Raw genomic sequence first — 17,217 nt, 5'->3', positions numbered from 1 at the left:
GCTTTGTCAGCTTCTGATTTTCCTGACTGGCCCTCTGAATCCTGAGACAACATTTCTTCGTCTTCTAATAGCAGCGAAGAATACTTATCATCTAGTGGCTTACATAAGCCAAAATCTGAAAGCTTCAAATGGCCACTTTTGTCTAGTATCAAATTATCAGGTTTGATGTCCCTACAGGGAAGAAAAAAGCAAACTCAAATCAAGAACCAGAGAATATATATATTTTTCTGTTTCTAGGGAACAAATAGTAAACATGGACTTTTTACAGTGCCTAGAATTCTCTACAACACCCTTACTCACTCGGCATACAAAAATGAATTTAGAAATATATTGTTATACCTGTGAACATAGTTGTGTTGATGGATAGAATGGATAGCAAGAATGCTCTCCGCAATATAAAAACGAGCAACATCTTCAGAAAGAATGTCTTCTCTCATGAGTAAAGTCATGATGTCACCCCCAGGTAAATACTCCATGATAAGATACAAACATTCAGAATCTTGAAAAGAGTAAAAAAGCTTTACAATGTAACGGCTGTCAACCTCTGCAAGTAAGTTCCTCTCGGACCTGACATGCTCAACCTAGAGAGAGAACAAAACAGTTAAGGAAACTCATTTATTTCTGCGCAAGCACAAAATTTGCGAAACTGAAGCACCTAGCGATGAAGCCAGTCTAATGATATAAGGAAAAGGTCGGAAGTTTTTCTCAGCTCCTGTCATGCATCAATCTTACACTTACTACTACTGCTATTTTCAAACATCTTACAATTCCACGTTTTACTTAAATAACAGAAACAAGGGAGTCTTTGTACCTGTCCACGGCTAAGCATCTCAGTTTTTTTCAATTTCTTCATGGCATAGACCTCAGATGTAGATCTCAAACGGCATAATCTAACCTGAAAATAAAAACATTCCAGGGATGAAACTCAGACATATTCCATAACAATCAATTTCTAGAAGAAAAAAACGCATAGATCTCTGTTTGAACTAAGCTCGATATGGAAAAATAAAATGTGAGGGTTGTTTGTTACCTCACCAAAGGCACCTTTGCCAATAACGGTCAAAAGCTCAAAATCATCAATCCCAATTTTACGTCTCTGAAGCCTCATATACTCAGTTTCACGACGTGCCAAATTCCTCATCATCTCATCTTGTTCCTCAACCGGTAACTGAGCTTCTTGCACTTTCCTCTGAAACTCCCTGCGTCTGCAAAATTCCAATTTCGAAATTATTAAAAACAAATCTCAAGTCAAACCACAAGTCCATCTCTTCGAAATGAAGCAAAAGACCAGATCAGATTCAAGACGAGCAAAAAAAAGGCAAAAAGCAAAATCGGAATCCCCCAAACCTCTCCATTCGTTCGTGCAAGCCTTGCAAGTAGTTCTTATAATGATTCTCGATGAATTGCTTAGCAGCAGCAGCTTTCTGACGTGTCACTGGCGACGAAACCGCAACATCCGTCTCTGTTTCAAATCCGCGACCAGGCTTGACGCGAACGGTTCCATCTGCGCCGTCCATAATTTTTTCAAGCAGAGATCGTAATCCAAGTGTGTGAGAGAGAGAGAGAGAGAGATAAAATTAGAGAGCCATGGGGGGGAATTAAAAGGGAGTTATCGAGGAGAGATCTAAGGAGCTGTCACACGGTGTTGGTGAAATCCCAAAGACGCCAGAACGTGGACTATTTACCAGAGATGAACTGGCAGAGCTGTCTCCTCTTATTAATTTTTTTTCATTATTAACAATTTTTTTAATTAGTTTTTTTTCTTTAGGAGTATGGAAGAATATACATGTGCCATCATAATTTAGCTCTACAGTATTTTAACTTCAAATCTTCCAAGTAAATTTTTTTTGTCCTCTGACTTTGTGTCAGCGCAACGTTTGGATCTATCTCCTGAGGAAACATTTACGCAATACTAGGGGGACACACACACGAGATTATTCTTCTCGTTCAACTCATCTTACTAACTTAAANCTCTTCAGAATCACTCCATAGGCATGCTCACATGGAATACCACATATTTGATATTTTTTGCAGGTACAAGTCATATTTTGTAAACTAACTCTGTGTTTGTCTCCATCCAGTGTGACTTCAAAGCACCCATTAGTAGAAGGATGCACCTGGCATTCCGAAGCTTTGTCATGCTCTTTAGCAAGAAACCTTGCCACATATGGAGTACATAAACCTGAAACATCAAAAACCAAGAACATTGCATTAAATATGTAGAAATCATAGACAGTCTTTGAATAAAATCATAGACAATCGTAGAAAATTGCATTAAATTTTGAATAAAGTTAATTACCTTTGTGAGAATGAGAGAGAGCTGAACGCTTGGCAATCCGAACCATAGACAGTCTTCTAACTGTCTCCAACATTGCCACAAACGGTTTCTCCCTTGCTTTGTCGATGGTCTTGTTGAAAGATTCTGTGAAGTTGTTGTCAACATCTTCGCAATAACCCCCCAACTTATAGAAGGCACGACACCAGCTCTTTGGTTTCGACTTCATAACATCATCATACACACCAGTGTCATAAGCGTGTATCTGTTCCAGTCTCTCACCGAACTGTTTTGCATTATAGCTCCAAGCCATATGCCAGAGGAGTGGCTTGATTTGCTTCTTGGAAGGATGAGTCTTCTTCAAGTTCCCATAGATGTGTCTAACACACATTCTATGCTCTATTTGTGGTAACTCCAACTCCACAGCTTTTATCAACCCCTAATTGAGAACCAAAAACCAAACATATTAAAAACGAGAGCATTCACATTTATTAACCAATATAATAAATTAGTTAGATACATACCTTTTGTCGATCAGACACTAAAATGTAACCATCTCCCTCGTTTAGATCCAGGTCAGTCTTCAATCTCTTCACAAACCATAACCAATTGTCTTTGTTCTCAACTTGAACAACACACCAGGCTATTGGATAGATGCCATTGTCTGCATCTCTGCCTAATGCAGCAAGCAACTGTCCCTTGATCTTTGCCTTTAAGAAGGCGCCATCAACTCCTATTATTGGCCGGCAAGTCTGTTTCCAAGTTCTTCTAAGGGCATCGAAACAAACATAAAACCGATTGAAGACGTCTTGACCAGCATCATTCTTAATTGTATCAATCTCCACAACAGACCCTGGATTTGCTTCCAAGATCTCAGCTTGGTAATCTCGCAGTCGTGCAAACTGTTGTTCATACTCATACTCTATCCATCCCAAAGCCTTTCTCCGAGCAGCTTGACATTGTGGCCTAGTAGCGGATATCTTCCACCTTTCCATGATAATCTGTTCAATCCTCAAAGGCTTGTAATGATCCGGTTCCTCTCTAATCTTATCGAGAAAAATTCTAGCTATGACTGGGACCTTAAACATCTCACACTCGCCATTGGGGGTACAACAATGCTTATCAATGTATTTCGTAATCTTCCACAAAGATGCGTTTGGAAGAAGTGCAGCAAACACTTTCCACTCACAATTGCCCTTATCCCCAACACATCTAAACCCGAGTTTATCTTTGTCATACCTGTATTGCTTCAAATTGTAACCAGTATGTAGTGCATAGTCCAAGACACTCTCCTTGAATGCGACCCCATTGTAGAAGGATTGGTCTTTCCACAAAGTTCCATCACCACGTCCGATATCCGTAAACACCCTCTCTGGACCCGCACCACGACCACGACCCGCACCACGACCACGACCTTCTTCCTCGTCGTCACTTTCTGGGTACGTATCATGACGAATCGACTCTTCAGCATCGGTAAATTCCTGAGCAAGCATATCGACGTGAAATTCATCTCGATCCTCTCCTTCTTCATCGTACTCTCGTTCTCCAACACCATCTCTTTGCCCAATACCATCTTGTTGCCCAAAACCAGATCGGATTATTAAATCCATCGATTCAATTTGAGAAATCGATGGTGAAATTTGATTTTCTAGGGTTCGTCGCGAGAGAAAACAAAAAAGAGGTTAAAATGTGATTTTAGGGATTTCTCGGTTGAGGGTTATGTTTCTAATCGGGTCAAAATCAGGTTTTAATCGGGTCGAAATCAGGTTTATTTTGGTTTGTAAACTTCGTCACTCGGTTAATCAAATAGTAAACCAATTAAACCTATAGCAATGGTGAAATAGATGATATCTTCTATTCTCATGGAGATACAAAACGTAAATTACAGATATATGGGTATATAGATTGAAAAGAATTTCAGGAGAGCCATCTGGGACGGGGGTAAAGATCGGGCACCATCTGGTACGATATCATAGTTCTCATGGGAAACCAGGACGTTTTCCCAAAATTTAATTCATGTATTTTCTCTTACCAATTTCACCACAAAATTAAAATCACCAACAATACTTGAAATAACCAAATAAGTGGCAAAAAAACTCCGTTAGTGTACAAACCATAGTACATTTTTAAAAAGGAAACACTGTTTCAGAGTTTTTTACCACAAAAGGCTGCTAATAAATAACTCAACGAAGAAGAAGTCCTGAAAAGTTTCATGAACCCAACATGTTTTCAAGGTCTGAGAGCGGCTTTGTGGACCATGGTTTCCTTGTGAATTTGGTGGCAACTCTTTTCAACGAGATCTAATAGCTTCTCCAAATTCCCTGCCCACGAGTTTAGAATCTCGTTGCTGTCTTTCGCGATCTGGAAGCACACAATCCCTGATGGTCTGTCTATTTTCGCAATCAGTGCTTTCGACACTACCATCTCCGACAGATGCTTCTCCGCCTCCTGAAATCGCAATTTCCAACCAAAAACATACAATTGTGGAAAGAGCTCTTAACAAGTAAAAAGCATATTTGCTATATAACCCGTGAGCTTATTATATCAACCCTACCTCAATGCTCAGGCATAAAAGCGCTGCAATTCTCTTTAAGGTTATCCTTGAGTAATACTTTGAGACAACGAGAATATTCTGCAGAATGTAAACAGATTTTCAGATATTCATAGTTTTAAACATTAATCAATTGATGTAACCAAGCTTTATGATAAATTGAGAGACTTACATGTTCGATTATTCTCAGCTTCAGATCTTCACCTGCTTTGTCACCCAAAGAACCTCCAACCGTGCTTTTCTCTTTCTCGAACTCATCCTTGTATTTGTTCCACAGAGATGTCCATTGAATAACCTCCATTGTCACTACCTGTTTTAGAAGCATCCTGCAAAGAATTATATCAAACACAAAAGGACTTAGAAGTTAGAACCTATTTGAAAACAGAAGATTAGGTAATGAAAAAAACAAATTAATGGAGAAGGAAAATATACTTGAAATCAGGGATTTCTGATAAATTCTTGTCTTCCAGAGTTGCATTGAGCAAGCTTGATTGCATTGGGTCATGAGGTGCCAAGACCAAGAACCAGCAGATCTTCCTCAGGACCTAATGTTTTGAAGATCAAACAAATATCAAACTAACCCTATAAAATGCAAAGTTATTAAACGTCCAATCAATGGCATGAGCTAACCGGAATCCACTGCTCTGGAGTTTCTTTTACAGAAGGGATATCATATATCGCCTTGTAGCTACGGCAGATTTCAAGGTACTCATTGTTATGAGAATAGTACCTACATTAGATGAATTTTTCTCTAGTTAAAAAGATATGTATGTCACAGGAATCAATCATGGTACATCAGAATTCAGTGGGAAACATAATGCAATTCATTCACATAAAACCAAAAACAAAAAAAACAAAAAAGAGTTATAAAAATTTAACACAACAGGGGAGATTAATCCAATATTTGATACTGTCCACCAGGAAAAATTGGTATTATGCATCTCTGAGAAACCACAGCAAGCAAAAATTCCCACAGATTCAAGAGACAGAGACTATGGTCCATGACTAAATCTAAATCATATACAATTGAACATGCCAAGACAATAATGGAAATAAAAATCACGAACAATTTGATAGAAAGCCTTACCGAATCATTAGCTCATAGTAAATTCGCTTAAGCTCCAACAAAGTGGGTATATCAGCAGGAGCCTCCTCTACCATGTTCTCACCTTCCTTAGGTTTCTTCTTATCCTTTTTTGTATCTGCGTCAAAAACTCTAGGATTGATCTTCCTAGATAAGATTTGTGCACGAACAAAATCTTGACGATCCAAGCACAAGCGAACCTTTAAAAATTACCCAAAAGTTGTTAGCACCACAAGAAAATACCAGTAAATACAAATTGAAACGTAATGACTAATGCATAAAGTCCTTACTTGTTCAAGGATAAAAGCAATTTTCTCAGTCTTTGCCATAGCGCCAAATGTCTCAACCTGTTATTCAACATAACATTGCAGGGATCAAATAGGAATGAAGATTTTCTTTAGGAGATTTAGCAGCAAAATGCAAAAAAAACTTACAGCAACTTCTTGCATGAGATCTGCAGCCTCAGCTATCTGACCCTGGTCTTCTTTAATCTTAGCAAGCTTCTTGGTCAGACGTGCCCTCTCAATTTCAACATATATCTATACACAAAAAAAATCAATGGCAAACAATTACAACCGAATGATGAAGTTATATGATAAAGAATACACCATCAGTTTCATTAGTATCGCACCTTTCCAGCAGATACATTGTTCAACGTCTTAATAAGCTCAACCCGAGTTTCAATGTCTGGTGTCTGATCAATATACTGCATCGCTTGCTGCACCATGGATTGAACAGCCTGCAAATGGAGAAGTTCATAAAAATCACTGATGTTGACTTTTCAATTTGTATTATTTACTTTAACTATACTTCTGTACATGAAAAAAGTTAAGCTAAATACCTATATCAAGGAACTAGACCAAGAAAACACGCAAAGCAAAAATAAAATCAACGGAACACTGAAAATCTAACTAACTTAAGTAATAAACTGAACTAAATACAACCATCACTATCTCCAATGACCCAAATTAGCATCAATATTTAAGTCAACAGTGAACCTATCAAAATCATACAGAGGAATCGTAAAAGCAACCTATCACAGGACAAAATCCCACTAAAATAAGTTTGTATCCAACACAAAGGCGAATCCTCCTGAAATTGTTCTTATGTCCATCTCTTTACAAGATTAAGGTTACCTAACACTACGCCTATGCAATTCAGAAGTCAAATGTGGAAGAAATCACAGTAAAAGCTCTCAACTCAAAATTCCAAACCTAAACAATCTCTTCAAACTATCAAAACGAACATGAAAACCCAAATTCCCTAAGAGCTTAAACGACAAACACTGATACAATTTAGACAAAAAAATTCAAATTACCTGTTTGAGCTGACCACGTTTCTTAGACAGATTGAGAATCTGCTCATTCAGAAGTTTCCAATCCTTAGCTTCGAAACAAAGCTGAAGAATCTCAGTAGCTGCTTTCCTTGTACCGGCGACGTTTTCGGCGAGTCTCATCTGCTTCTCTTCATTAAGAAGCCGATCTACCGTCGCCTCAAGCTTCCCGCTGTCTCCCTGAAATCCACACTAACAATGGAATGAGAAGATGCGAATATTTCCAAAAGGAGGAAAAAGAACATCAGATCTGAGTAATTGAAGACTCACCATCGTGAAAATCACTGAGAATTAGCTCGAAGTACGAGTAGTTGAAATTTCTGGTGACGGAACAAAGAAGCTCTAGAAGCCAAAGTAGAGGCTAGAGGTAGAGAGAGAGAGAGATGAGAGAGCTTTTTGGAGTTGCCGAACACAGAAAAATCGCAGCGTTCCCCAACCCCTTGAACAAGAAATCTCAGATTCTTCGGCTGGATGATCTTTTCTAACTGGGCCGTTAATGGGCCATCACGAATCGAACCTCAATCCGGTTTGGTATGTAATCCCGGTCTAGCTTATATGGTATGATTTTAAATTTAATTTTAAAGTATCGAACCGATCCCATTGATTGAAACAACTTGAGCAGAGGAGGAATTAGAAGAAACTCATGTCGTTCGTTCTTCCGCCCAAATCGTAGCAAAACCAGAGATTCTGGATCCTCTAATGTCGATCAAGACCTCCTTGTCTCGAGATTCAATGGTTTACCTTGATTACTGTAAAGATATTTTCTGAATTGTTTTTAAAATTAATCTTTACTACGCTCTTAGAATTCGGATTTTGATCCTAGTGCGTATTCCGTTGATTCGCACGTACCTCAATCAATTGTGTTAACTTCTGTGCTCTAGAGATTATTTGCGGTAGGAAGGTGAAGGATCTGTAACCAGAGACTCTGTTTTGAAATGTGCAATGTGATGGATTAGAATATTCTGCTTACAGCTAGGAATTGTGGTTTGAAGATGATAATTTTTGGAAGGTTCTGGTCGAAGACGTGACTGTGGGACTTGATCTCGTAGTGCTGCTGTGTTTTCTACTTCACATAACCTGAATATTCTTGTTTAAGCAAAATGAGGTTTTGGAAGGAACGTGAAAGGGAAAATAAGGAACAGATCGTCTCGCCTTTATGCGGCCAAATTCGAGTTTTGGTGGTTGGTGATTCAGGTAAATAATATGATATTGGATTACGCACTAATCATATATGCCTAGTGTGTTAGATATGGTAACCAATGTATGCAACCGAGTTAGAGTCGAGTATCTATCTTAAGTCACCAAGTTATTATCTTAAAAGTCTACTACTACCTCATGTGCTTGCTCTTGAGAAAATCTCATCTTTTGATATCAAATTAGGTGTGGGGAAATCATCTCTTGTGCATCTTATTATCAAAGGCTCCTCTATTGTTCGTCCATCTCAAACAATTGGATGTACAGTTGGTGTCAAGGTAAACTATCTTTTAGTTCTCGATATGGTTAGAGAATAACTTGAGCTTAGTTCCTTACTTTTGTTTCTGGAACTCTTTTCTGTTCAGTACTTAACTTACGCGAGTCCTGCTAGTTCTTCAAGTAGCATTAAAGGTGATTCAGAGAGAGATTTCTTTGTCGAAATTTGGGATGTATCAGGTCATGAACGATACAAAGATTGTCGCTCACTGTTCTATTCACAAGTTAATGGTCTGTATTCCTCAATCCTGTCTCAAATAGTGTCATCTCAGCCTCTGTGTCTCCTCCACTTACCAGATGAGATTGTTTAATTTTTGCAGGCGTTATTTTTGTTCATGATCTTTCCCAAAGAAGAACAAAAACGAGTTTGCAGAAATGGGCGGGAGAAATTTCAGTAACTGGGACGTTTTCAGCTCCTCTTTCTTCTGGTGGACCTGGTGGTCTTCCCGTCCCATACATCGTTATTGGAAACAAAGCCGATATTGCTGCCAAGGAAGGAGCAAGTGGAAGCAGTGGCAATCTTGTTGATGCAGCTCGTCATTGGGTTGAGAAACAAGGTCTGCTTCCCCATAGTGATGAACTTCCTCTCTCTGAGAGTTTTCCTAGCAATGTTGGTCTCAAAATGGTAATCACGACTTAATTACTAGTTCTTCAATCAGTGTTATACGGTATTTCAAATAATATTGGTGAGACTATGGACAGGCTGCAAAGGAAGCTAGGTATGACAAAGAAGCTCTGAACAAAATTTTTCGTATGGTTGGTGTTATTTCGACCTTCCCATGTTTTTACAGTAGCTCTCTCTCTCTCTCTCCTTCTCTTCAACCTAATGCACGTTTTCGTTTACAGTTGATAAGGAGAAGATATTTCTCTGACGAACTACCGTCGTCTCTTCTTCAGCATGGTCTCTTTCCCCTGCACCTTCCCAGCGGTTAGAGGAGGGCACAAGCGATGAAGAACAGTTCTATAAAAGGACAAGGTAATATATATTTAACAAGATAAAAAATATGTGGGTTTGTATTCGGATTTTCTTTTCTCTATCAGGTTTTAAAACCGTGGGTTTTTGTGAATTTTGCAGCCTAAGGGGAGGAGATCCTTACAAATATAACACGTTACCGCCACACCACCTGACGCAGCCTCCTACATTCTATCCGCAGCAACCACCTGACCGTTACAATTATGCCATCCCGAGATTCTCTTTCTCCAGTGTAGAGGAAACCGACAATGGTAATGGCAGGTCTAACCGGATGGATATTAACGTATGAGAAATTAAACCACAGATAAAATCTCACATGATTCTTCTGTAATATACTCCAAACATAATCAAGTATTTTTTAGCAGTTCATTTTAAAATTTATATACATTATTTATGTGATAAAAGTTTAATGGTTGAATTTTTTTAACTCCCAATGAAAAAAATATTCTTGAGAAGTATTAATCCTGATCAAATTAGAATCTAGAAACCTAAACGATACAGGGTTATAAACAACTCTTGAGATACATTCATTATTCATGTGACAATGTTTTTTAGCATTTTTTTTTAAGTGGATAATGTATTAGTCGTTTATAATATTTTAACTCAAAATAACTCTTGAGAAGTATAAATCCTAATCAAAATAGAATTTAGAAACCTAAACAAGATAGGATTATAAACTACTCGGTTCATTATAAATAGGCTCACTCTTCGAAAATCGTAAGACAGAGAAAGCAAAAAAAAAAAAAATTTAAATGGTTGTGTCTATCGAAATAATGAGGAAGATGAAGACAGGGGAGACTTTGAGCGAAGTCGAATGTAAGGAATGCTTTGTGTGTATAACAGATTTCATCAGAGAAAGACTAAGTCAACCGCAATTCGATCAATACATGGGCTTGATGAAACTATTCAAGTCCCGGGGTATACAAGGAGAAGAACTCTTAGAGTCTCTTCTGAATCTGTTCAAGGAAGACGAGTTACTTACTCAAATGTTCGAAAAACTAATGGCAACAGAGATACGAGTACTGAAAAACATTGACGTTGGAGAACCAAACAAATCAAGAAAAAGAAGAAGGGGTGAAGCAACGGATGATGATGAGACAGAAGAAGATGAATTTGGAGAGGAGCGATATTGTCGTTGTCGTCGTTGCAGGATTGGTCGGGAAGAAGCAAAGATGATCATTCACAACAAAAAGTATGGACTCGAGCCGACTGAAGTTATGTTGGGGCCGTTTAGATCAATCATAAATCCCAACTTGTTGTAATTTTTATTTTTGTTGTGGAGACCAATCTTCATGGTGGCAAAGAAACCATAATTTTTTTTTTTTAAATTTCTTTTCATCGTAATGCTAGGAGAAATATTATTTCCTATTGTAATATGATTTTACATTAAATTTAATAAATTTAATTTTTGTTACGAGATAATTATGTTTATTTCTCTGTATTTATCTATTTCCATCATCTAAACATGTAATATATTATTTTTAAATACATATATATATTTATTTAAAAAATCGATAATTTTTTGTTCCTTCGGGGACATCCGATAAAAATTGATAATTATTTTTTTTAATTTCTTTTCATCGTAATGCCAAAAGAAATATTATTTCCTTTTGTAATATGATTTTACATTTATTTTAATAAATTTAATTTTTGTTACGAGATAATTACGTTTATTTTTCTGTATTTATCTATTTCCATCATCTAAACATGTGATATATTATTTTCAGATAATTAAAAAAAATCGATAATATAACACCGTCATAATTTTAATCCACTGTAAAATAGGAGAAATTGTTGAAATATAAATTACAATAATCCATTATTTTATCTCTTTTAACATTTTTCTGATTAACCTCTTCTGTTTTTCCTTTTTCTGAGTTATAAAGTTTTCTTTTTTCTTATATAAACTGCGGTGAACGAGAGTAAACTATTTCTTTCGTCTATAATTCCTATATTCGCTTCCGTTATTAGACGGAACACAAACAAACCAAAAAAACCTTTAGGGTTCGATTTGCCTCATTGATAAAATCGCCATGTCCGGAGAAGAAGAAGAGAACGCCGCCGAACTCAAGATCGGAGATGGTACTTTCTCTATTCTAAACTGTGTACCCTCAAAATTAGGGTTTTTGTTTTGTTTTGTTTCATCGAATTGATCTTTAATGCAATTGATTTCTAACTGAAATTGATTGGGTTTATTTTTTCTCTTGACAACAAAAAGAGTTTTTGAAGGCAAAGTGCTTAATGAACTGTGAAGTATCGTTGATCCTTGAGCACAAGTATGAACAGCTTCAGCAAGTCTCCGAGGATCCTATGAATCAAGTTTCTCAGTAAGAATTTTTTTTAAAGTTTCATATTAGCAATTATGAAATAACCTAAGCTTTCGATCTTGGAGACTAAGAACAAGTTTCTCCTTGCAGAGTGTTTGAGAAGTCCTTACAATATGTGAAGCGATTCAGCCGCTACAAGAATCCTGATGCTGTTAGACAAGTTCGAGAGTATCCTTTTTTCTGAATTTAGTTGATTCATAGTTTTTAACCAGTCTTTGCTTTTGACATGCTTGTTCTTAATTCCCCATTACCGTAACATGTTTACCTTAACTCAACTTTAATAGAATTCTGAGTAGACATCAACTCACTGAGTTTGAGGTAAGATGTTAAATATTTTTAGATTCGATTTTGTGTTATCTATTAAGTCGTTTCGGTGGAAGACTTAAAACATTGCTTTGTTCGTTATTGAACAGCTCTGTGTTCTTGGCAATCTCTGTCCTGAAACTGTTGAAGAAGCTGTTGCAATGGTTCCTTCTCTTAAGGTAAATATTTTCTACTTTTTCTACTATTCAAAAGGATAAATAGTATTGTTATGTCAGTGGATTTTGAGATGATGTAAGCTTTCTCTTTTGTGTAGACAAAAGGAAGAGCTCATGATGATGAAGCAATTGAGAAGATGCTCAATGATCTCTCCCTTGTGAAGAGGTTCGAGTAGTGCATAAGATTCTCAAGATCTAAAAGACGAAGAACATGTAGCAGGGTCTAGCTGATGTCTGATCAAATATCTCTGAAGTTAATTTTCCATGTCTGAGATTATATAAGCTTTCTCATGCCCAGAAACTCTGGAATGATACCTTCTTGTTGAATGAATGTAATTTACAATGGATGATCCAAGCTTTCAATGAAATATATAACAATTCCTTTTCACTATATTGAGTAATGTATAGCACTATATATATACATACTACACCTAAAGCTATGTGTGAAGCTTTCAATTCCATCTCTTGGCATTTTTGCTGGACTTTGACTTCTTTATGGAAGCTTGAAACGCTTTCATCTTTTGCTTCTTCCTTGCTTCTCTCTCAGCCTTTGACATCTTTGACTTTGCTTTCACTTTTGGAGCTTTTTCTTCCAATTCTGATTCCCTCTCCAACTCCCTTGCTCTAGCTTCCACATTCTTCTCCAGGTAATACTAAAAACAGTTACACAGTCTAAAATGAATAAATGTGGCAAAAGTAATGAACGATTAAACTAAGATAGGGATTGTGTTACATTGTAGTCTCCTGTATAGTCCTTTAAACCACCATCCCTGACTTCAATAACTCTGTTAACGATTTGTTTAATGAAGTACCGATCATGAGAGACTGTGATGACTGTGCCTTTGTATTCGCTTATTGCCTCCTGATGAAAGCAGGTATCAGAGAATCAGAAGTGAAGTGAACAATTTTGCCAACATAAAAGAGAATAGTATGATTAGAAACCTCGAGCATTTCTTTTGAAGGTATGTCTAAGTGATTGGTGGGTTCGTCCAAGACAAGTAGAGTGGATGGTTTCACCATGAATTTGCAGAATGCAAGGCGTGCCTAAGACCCCATAAAAATGGCGATGAAGAACATGAATGAGACAATGTTTTATATTGAGGATAGAAATAGGCAATATTTTACCTTCTCACCACCACTCAAAAGAGAGACCTTCCTATCCAACATGTCAGCTTTGAAGTTGCAGCGACCAAGAAGAGCTTTAATATCATCAATTCTCCAATCTACAGCAGCTTCAACAACCGTCTCAATCACAGTTTTATCCAAATCTAGAGCCTCTGCCTATAGCCAACAGTGAGTAAAACCATATTTCTGATTCCAACTAATAAGCCCTTTCTTCATTACAAAACAAACCTGATTCTGCTCAAAGTAGTTTGGCAATACATTGTGCTCCCCGAGTATTACTTCACCTCTCATAGGCTTCTCCAAACCCATAATCAGCTTCAATAGTGTACTTTTACCGCACCCATTCGGACCAATAATAGCGATTTTCTCTCCTCTCTCTATAGCTAGATTTGCCTTGTTAAATAACTTCTGCTAGCATCAGAACACACAGATCAAAACACAAGACCTCACACACACAATAAAAGGAATTATCCAAACAATGTTAGTCTAATGCTACCATGCATCTCACTTTATCCTCAAAGCCAAATTCAAGATTCTTAACAGTGACTACAGATCTTCCACTTAATCCACATTCCGGAAACCTGATTTTCATTTGTTTCCGCTGAAATGGCTTCTCTATTTGCTCCTCTTCTTGGAGCTTCTCCAGTTTCTGTTTATAAGAATCAAGAGAAGTAAGTTTGCACTTTCCACACATCCTCTGGTTCATAAGTACTAAATTTTACTGCTACTTCTTCTTACCTTTTCTGCTGAAGAAGCTCGACCAGAGTTTGCTCCAGCACTTAGCCTACTAATCAAATCTTTTGTTGCTTCGATCTCTTTCTGTTGCTTCTCCCAAGCAGCATACTGAGCTTCAACCCACTCTGCCTTGGAAATCGCATACTGAGAGTAATTACCCTCGAAAGTCTTCGACACTCCCATTTCAGTTTCCACAATTTTGGTACATAACTGATCAAGAAACGCTCTGTCATGTGATATAATGACCATAGGCACATCTTGCTTATTCAAGTAACTTTCAAGCCACTCAATAGTATCAAGATCCAAATGATTCGTTGGCTCATCCAAAAGAAGTAAATCTGGACTCTGTCCACATAAACCACACATTAGCTTCAATACGGAATTAAAAAGAATCACTATTTCTCATTATTACCTGAAGCAAAATCTTCCCAAGTGACATTCTCATTTGCCATCCACTACTAAACGAAGCCACAAGCCTATCTGCATCCTCAGACACAAACCCTAATTCAGACATCAGCTTACTAATTCTCGCATCGATAGAATCCAAATCAACCTCTTGAGCTCGGTTCTGTAACAAATCGAATTCGTCAAGTAACCTTCCCATTAATTCCAAATCATCAACAGCTTCTTCAACCGCCTTCTCCAACTTCTCAAGCTTACTTGCTACTTCCATCTCTTCTTTAAACGCACTCATGAACTCTTCCTTCACTGTCTTCCCCATAGAAACCTCAAATTCTTGACTCAAAAACGCGACTTTCAAATTGGGTTTGGCTCTAATCACGTTTCCCGAATCAGGTTCCTCTTGACCCGTTATGATCCTGAGCTGTGTCGTCTTCCCCGCACCGTTGACGCCGATTAACCCCACTTTTTCACCTCTCTTTACTTCCCAACTCACATCCTTTAGCACTGTGACGCCTTCGTAGCTCTTGCTAATGTTTTCAAGTCTCACTCCTGACGAAATCGAAGACGAACCATTGTTTGATTGCTTACTGATCTGCTTCTGATCCTGGTCTTCGGTCGAGAAGAGCGATTCAAGCTCTGAATTGGAGCTGGTTGTGGGAATTTGGGCTCTGATATCAGAGATTACTCGTCTAGGGTTAGAAACAGAGGAGAGTTTCAAGGTGAATGGTGTAGGGCAAGGAAGTGGATTAGTGAAGAACAAGGTAGAACGAAGGTTTAGGCTATGGAGATTCGTTGTTAATCCCATTTTTGATATAATGTAGACATCAAACGAACAATTCCGATTGTTGAAAATGTACTTTTGAGACAACAAACAAAAACAGAACAAAAATTGCAAAACGACCTCTCGAGGCTTCTATAACGTGTGAGCGAAGTGTCACAAACACACACGTATGCATGTGAAGCTCAAGGCTCATAAACTCCCACGTGCCAAACTAAATAGCCACTGGATTAGATTACCACGTCACCGGTTTTACAAATCAGGCACTAATCTGATATGTTTTTTTTTTTAGGTCAAAAATAAGTAGGCATAACAATTTCAACTTTTACAATATACCAACTCTTATCAAGACCTAAATGTTTTTTTTTGGTGATTCGTGCATTAATTATTCCTTAATTATTCAGCTAAATCAAACTAAGGAAATAAAAATTAACTGCTAGTAGTAAAAAAAAGCCGCAAAGTATTATGTCCATATCGTACAAAATCTAAAGTAATTAATCTATGCCACTACTCTTAAGAGAAAGAACCATCGTTCTGAATATAATATTTCCCTGATTAGAATGTCTTATCTCCTTATATAGAAGTTGGCAAAAACTAAATCGCCTATATGTCGATATACAGTGCAAGTGAATCAATAGGATCTTCTCCAATAATCACAATTTCGATAAGAACATATAAAGTCTTTCCATTACAATTTAGGGACATTAAATTAGAACACTGAAATACTAGTTATAAAATATAAATGCACACACACTCTTAGTTAATGTACACATTTTAGCGTCTTATACATGAATGCAACCTTATATTTCTTAATTCTTCTTCATCGTTCTAGCTAGATTTACAATTTTCACAACAAAAAGAGTCGATGAAACTCATGGATGGTTTGGCGTGAAAGATCTTGATTTTGGGGTATATGTTTCTTTTAGTATATTTGATTCCAATAATACACGAATTATTAATAATCATCTTTGTGCAGAGCATTTTTTTCTCAAGAAAATATATAAGAAAATGTACCAAGAAACTCTGCAGTTTGTTCATCTATGGAGACTTGCTGTTCAAGAAAGAGACGAAGCAAGAGAACATCTGAAACATTCACTCGCCGAACTCTCCAGACTACAGGAATGCTTCAACACCATTTTCTTGTCCGAAGAACAACAAATACCCTATTGTTACTCAGAAGCCAAAGACGATCATCAAATCTATAGTTACAATAACTTCTCCGATGATTCAGCGTCGTCGATGGATCTCGTCTCCAACTCAACTGTCTATTCCTCGCCGGAGACGTACGATTCTGAGTGTTACAGCTTCCGGTCGAACCAGATGGCTGTGGAGAACAGAAAAGATTTTGAGACCCTTGTGCTGGAGATTATAGGACTCGGAAGAGTCTTGCCGGAGAACGGTAAGTTCCAGCAAGCTGTCATTGAAGCTGGATCGTTGGTTGAGCCATTGTTCATAACCGGTCCGATTCCAAAATGGAGAAATCCTCCGGTTCAAATGTTGAGTCAAAGACCTGTTCTAAGTAATACTATCGGAAAATGGAATTATGGTGGTATGGAGTTGGGTCCGGGGATCCTGAAACGGTCTTCCTCAGGCAAAGTCCCGCTTGGAGTTTTATATTGATCGGTTCTTTACATGTAATGCTTAATTTTTATGTATTGGTTAGAAAGAATTTGATGCAATCTAAT

The 17,217-nt window shown here is 37.5% G+C and overlaps 6 protein-coding genes and 1 pseudogene across 9 annotated transcripts in view; 3 read left to right on the top strand and 4 right to left on the bottom strand.

Annotated features, from left to right (window-relative positions):
* LOC104708125 (serine/threonine-protein kinase tricorner-like) overlaps positions 1-1,710 on the bottom strand; it is a 10,509-nt gene extending 8,799 nt beyond the window's left edge. Inside the window, exons 1-2 of the mRNA XM_010424626.2 lie at positions 1,348-1,710; positions 1,150-1,205 (exon numbers count right to left, since the gene is read on the bottom strand). Coding sequence (XP_010422928.1) covers positions 1,150-1,205; positions 1,348-1,517 — 226 coding nt within the window. The 5' untranslated portion in view covers positions 1,518-1,710. The remainder of the gene's footprint in view (positions 1-1,149; positions 1,206-1,347) is intronic.
* LOC104709855 lies at positions 2,077-4,257 on the bottom strand. The gene is made up of 2 exons (XM_019228890.1): positions 2,800-4,257; positions 2,077-2,714 (listed from the first exon to the last, which is right to left on the bottom strand). The coding sequence occupies exons 1-2, from the start codon at positions 3,883-3,885 to the stop codon at positions 2,292-2,294; spliced, it is 1,509 nt and encodes a 502-aa protein (XP_019084435.1). The 5' UTR covers positions 3,886-4,257; the 3' UTR covers positions 2,077-2,291.
* Positions 4,359-7,694, bottom strand: LOC104708124 (26S proteasome non-ATPase regulatory subunit 12 homolog A). Its single transcript, XM_010424625.2, has 11 exons — positions 7,514-7,694; positions 7,229-7,423; positions 6,542-6,649; positions 6,345-6,449; positions 6,201-6,257; positions 5,914-6,110; positions 5,457-5,556; positions 5,259-5,371; positions 4,999-5,152; positions 4,830-4,907; positions 4,359-4,723 (listed from the first exon to the last, which is right to left on the bottom strand). Exons 1-11 carry the CDS (start codon positions 7,514-7,516, stop codon positions 4,505-4,507), a joined length of 1,329 nt encoding a protein of 442 aa, XP_010422927.1. The 5' UTR covers positions 7,517-7,694; the 3' UTR covers positions 4,359-4,504.
* On the top strand, positions 7,844-10,106 carry LOC104708123 (annotated as a pseudogene).
* On the top strand, positions 11,606-12,880 carry LOC104708121 (DNA-directed RNA polymerase II subunit 4). Its single transcript, XM_010424620.2, has 6 exons — positions 11,606-11,768; positions 11,905-12,013; positions 12,104-12,181; positions 12,298-12,331; positions 12,427-12,495; positions 12,591-12,880. Exons 1-6 carry the CDS (start codon positions 11,720-11,722, stop codon positions 12,666-12,668), a joined length of 417 nt encoding a protein of 138 aa, XP_010422922.1. The 5' UTR covers positions 11,606-11,719; the 3' UTR covers positions 12,669-12,880.
* On the bottom strand, positions 12,792-15,648 carry LOC104708122 (ABC transporter F family member 2-like). Of its 4 annotated transcripts, none has more exons than XM_010424621.2 (8): positions 14,765-15,648; positions 14,356-14,697; positions 14,114-14,266; positions 13,846-14,028; positions 13,618-13,773; positions 13,435-13,536; positions 13,226-13,354; positions 12,792-13,145 (listed from the first exon to the last, which is right to left on the bottom strand). In XM_010424621.2, exons 1-8 carry the CDS (start codon positions 15,557-15,559, stop codon positions 12,945-12,947), a joined length of 2,061 nt encoding a protein of 686 aa, XP_010422923.1. In that variant the 5' UTR covers positions 15,560-15,648; the 3' UTR covers positions 12,792-12,944. The 4 variants fall into 4 exon arrangements, with proteins under 4 accessions (XP_010422923.1, XP_010422924.1, XP_010422925.1 ...); XM_010424622.2 differs by having other exon boundaries at positions 13,846-14,025; XM_010424623.2 differs by having other exon boundaries at positions 14,126-14,266.
* LOC104708119 lies at positions 16,541-17,215 on the top strand. The gene has a single exon (XM_010424616.2). The coding sequence runs from the start codon at positions 16,541-16,543 to the stop codon at positions 17,150-17,152; it is 612 nt and encodes a 203-aa protein (XP_010422918.1). The 3' UTR covers positions 17,153-17,215.

This window comes from Camelina sativa, chromosome 8 (assembly GCF_000633955.1).
Source record: "Camelina sativa cultivar DH55 chromosome 8, Cs, whole genome shotgun sequence".
Lineage (NCBI taxonomy): Eukaryota > Viridiplantae > Streptophyta > Magnoliopsida > Brassicales > Brassicaceae > Camelina > Camelina sativa.
Note: the sequence above shows the minus strand (reverse complement) of the source record. Positions and strands in the feature narration are given on the sequence as shown.

Bases quoted from the DNA above. Each gene is read 5' to 3' on its own strand.
- LOC104709855 (XM_019228890.1), bottom strand. From the start codon at position 3,885: ATGGATTTAATAATCCGATCTGGTTTTGGGCAACAAGATGGTATTGGG. The intron at 2,715-2,799 runs GTATGTATCTAA...GTTCTCAATTAG, and splicing joins TAGTGTCTGATCGACAAAAG to GGGTTGATAAAAGCTGTGGA.
- LOC104708124 (XM_010424625.2), bottom strand. The intron at 6,258-6,344 runs GTAAGTTTTTTT...GTTGAATAACAG, and splicing joins ATCTCATGCAAGAAGTTGCT to GTTGAGACATTTGGCGCTAT. The intron at 6,111-6,200 runs GTAAGGACTTTA...TAATTTTTAAAG, and splicing joins TTGCTTTTATCCTTGAACAA to GTTCGCTTGTGCTTGGATCG.
- LOC104708121 (XM_010424620.2), top strand. From the start codon at position 11,720: ATGTCCGGAGAAGAAGAAGAGAACGCCGCCGAACTCAAGATCGGAGAT. The intron at 11,769-11,904 runs GTACTTTCTCTA...GACAACAAAAAG, and splicing joins CGAACTCAAGATCGGAGATG to AGTTTTTGAAGGCAAAGTGC. The intron at 12,014-12,103 runs GTAAGAATTTTT...TTCTCCTTGCAG, and splicing joins CCTATGAATCAAGTTTCTCA to AGTGTTTGAGAAGTCCTTAC.
- LOC104708122 (XM_010424621.2), bottom strand. From the start codon at position 15,559: ATGGGATTAACAACGAATCTCCATAGCCTAAACCTTCGTTCTACCTTG. The intron at 14,698-14,764 runs GTAATAATGAGA...TTATGTGGACAG, and splicing joins TTGGGAAGATTTTGCTTCAG to AGTCCAGATTTACTTCTTTT. The intron at 14,267-14,355 runs GTAAGAAGAAGT...TCTTATAAACAG, and splicing joins GAGCTTCTTCAGCAGAAAAG to AAACTGGAGAAGCTCCAAGA.
- LOC104708119 (XM_010424616.2), top strand. From the start codon at position 16,541: ATGTACCAAGAAACTCTGCAGTTTGTTCATCTATGGAGACTTGCTGTT.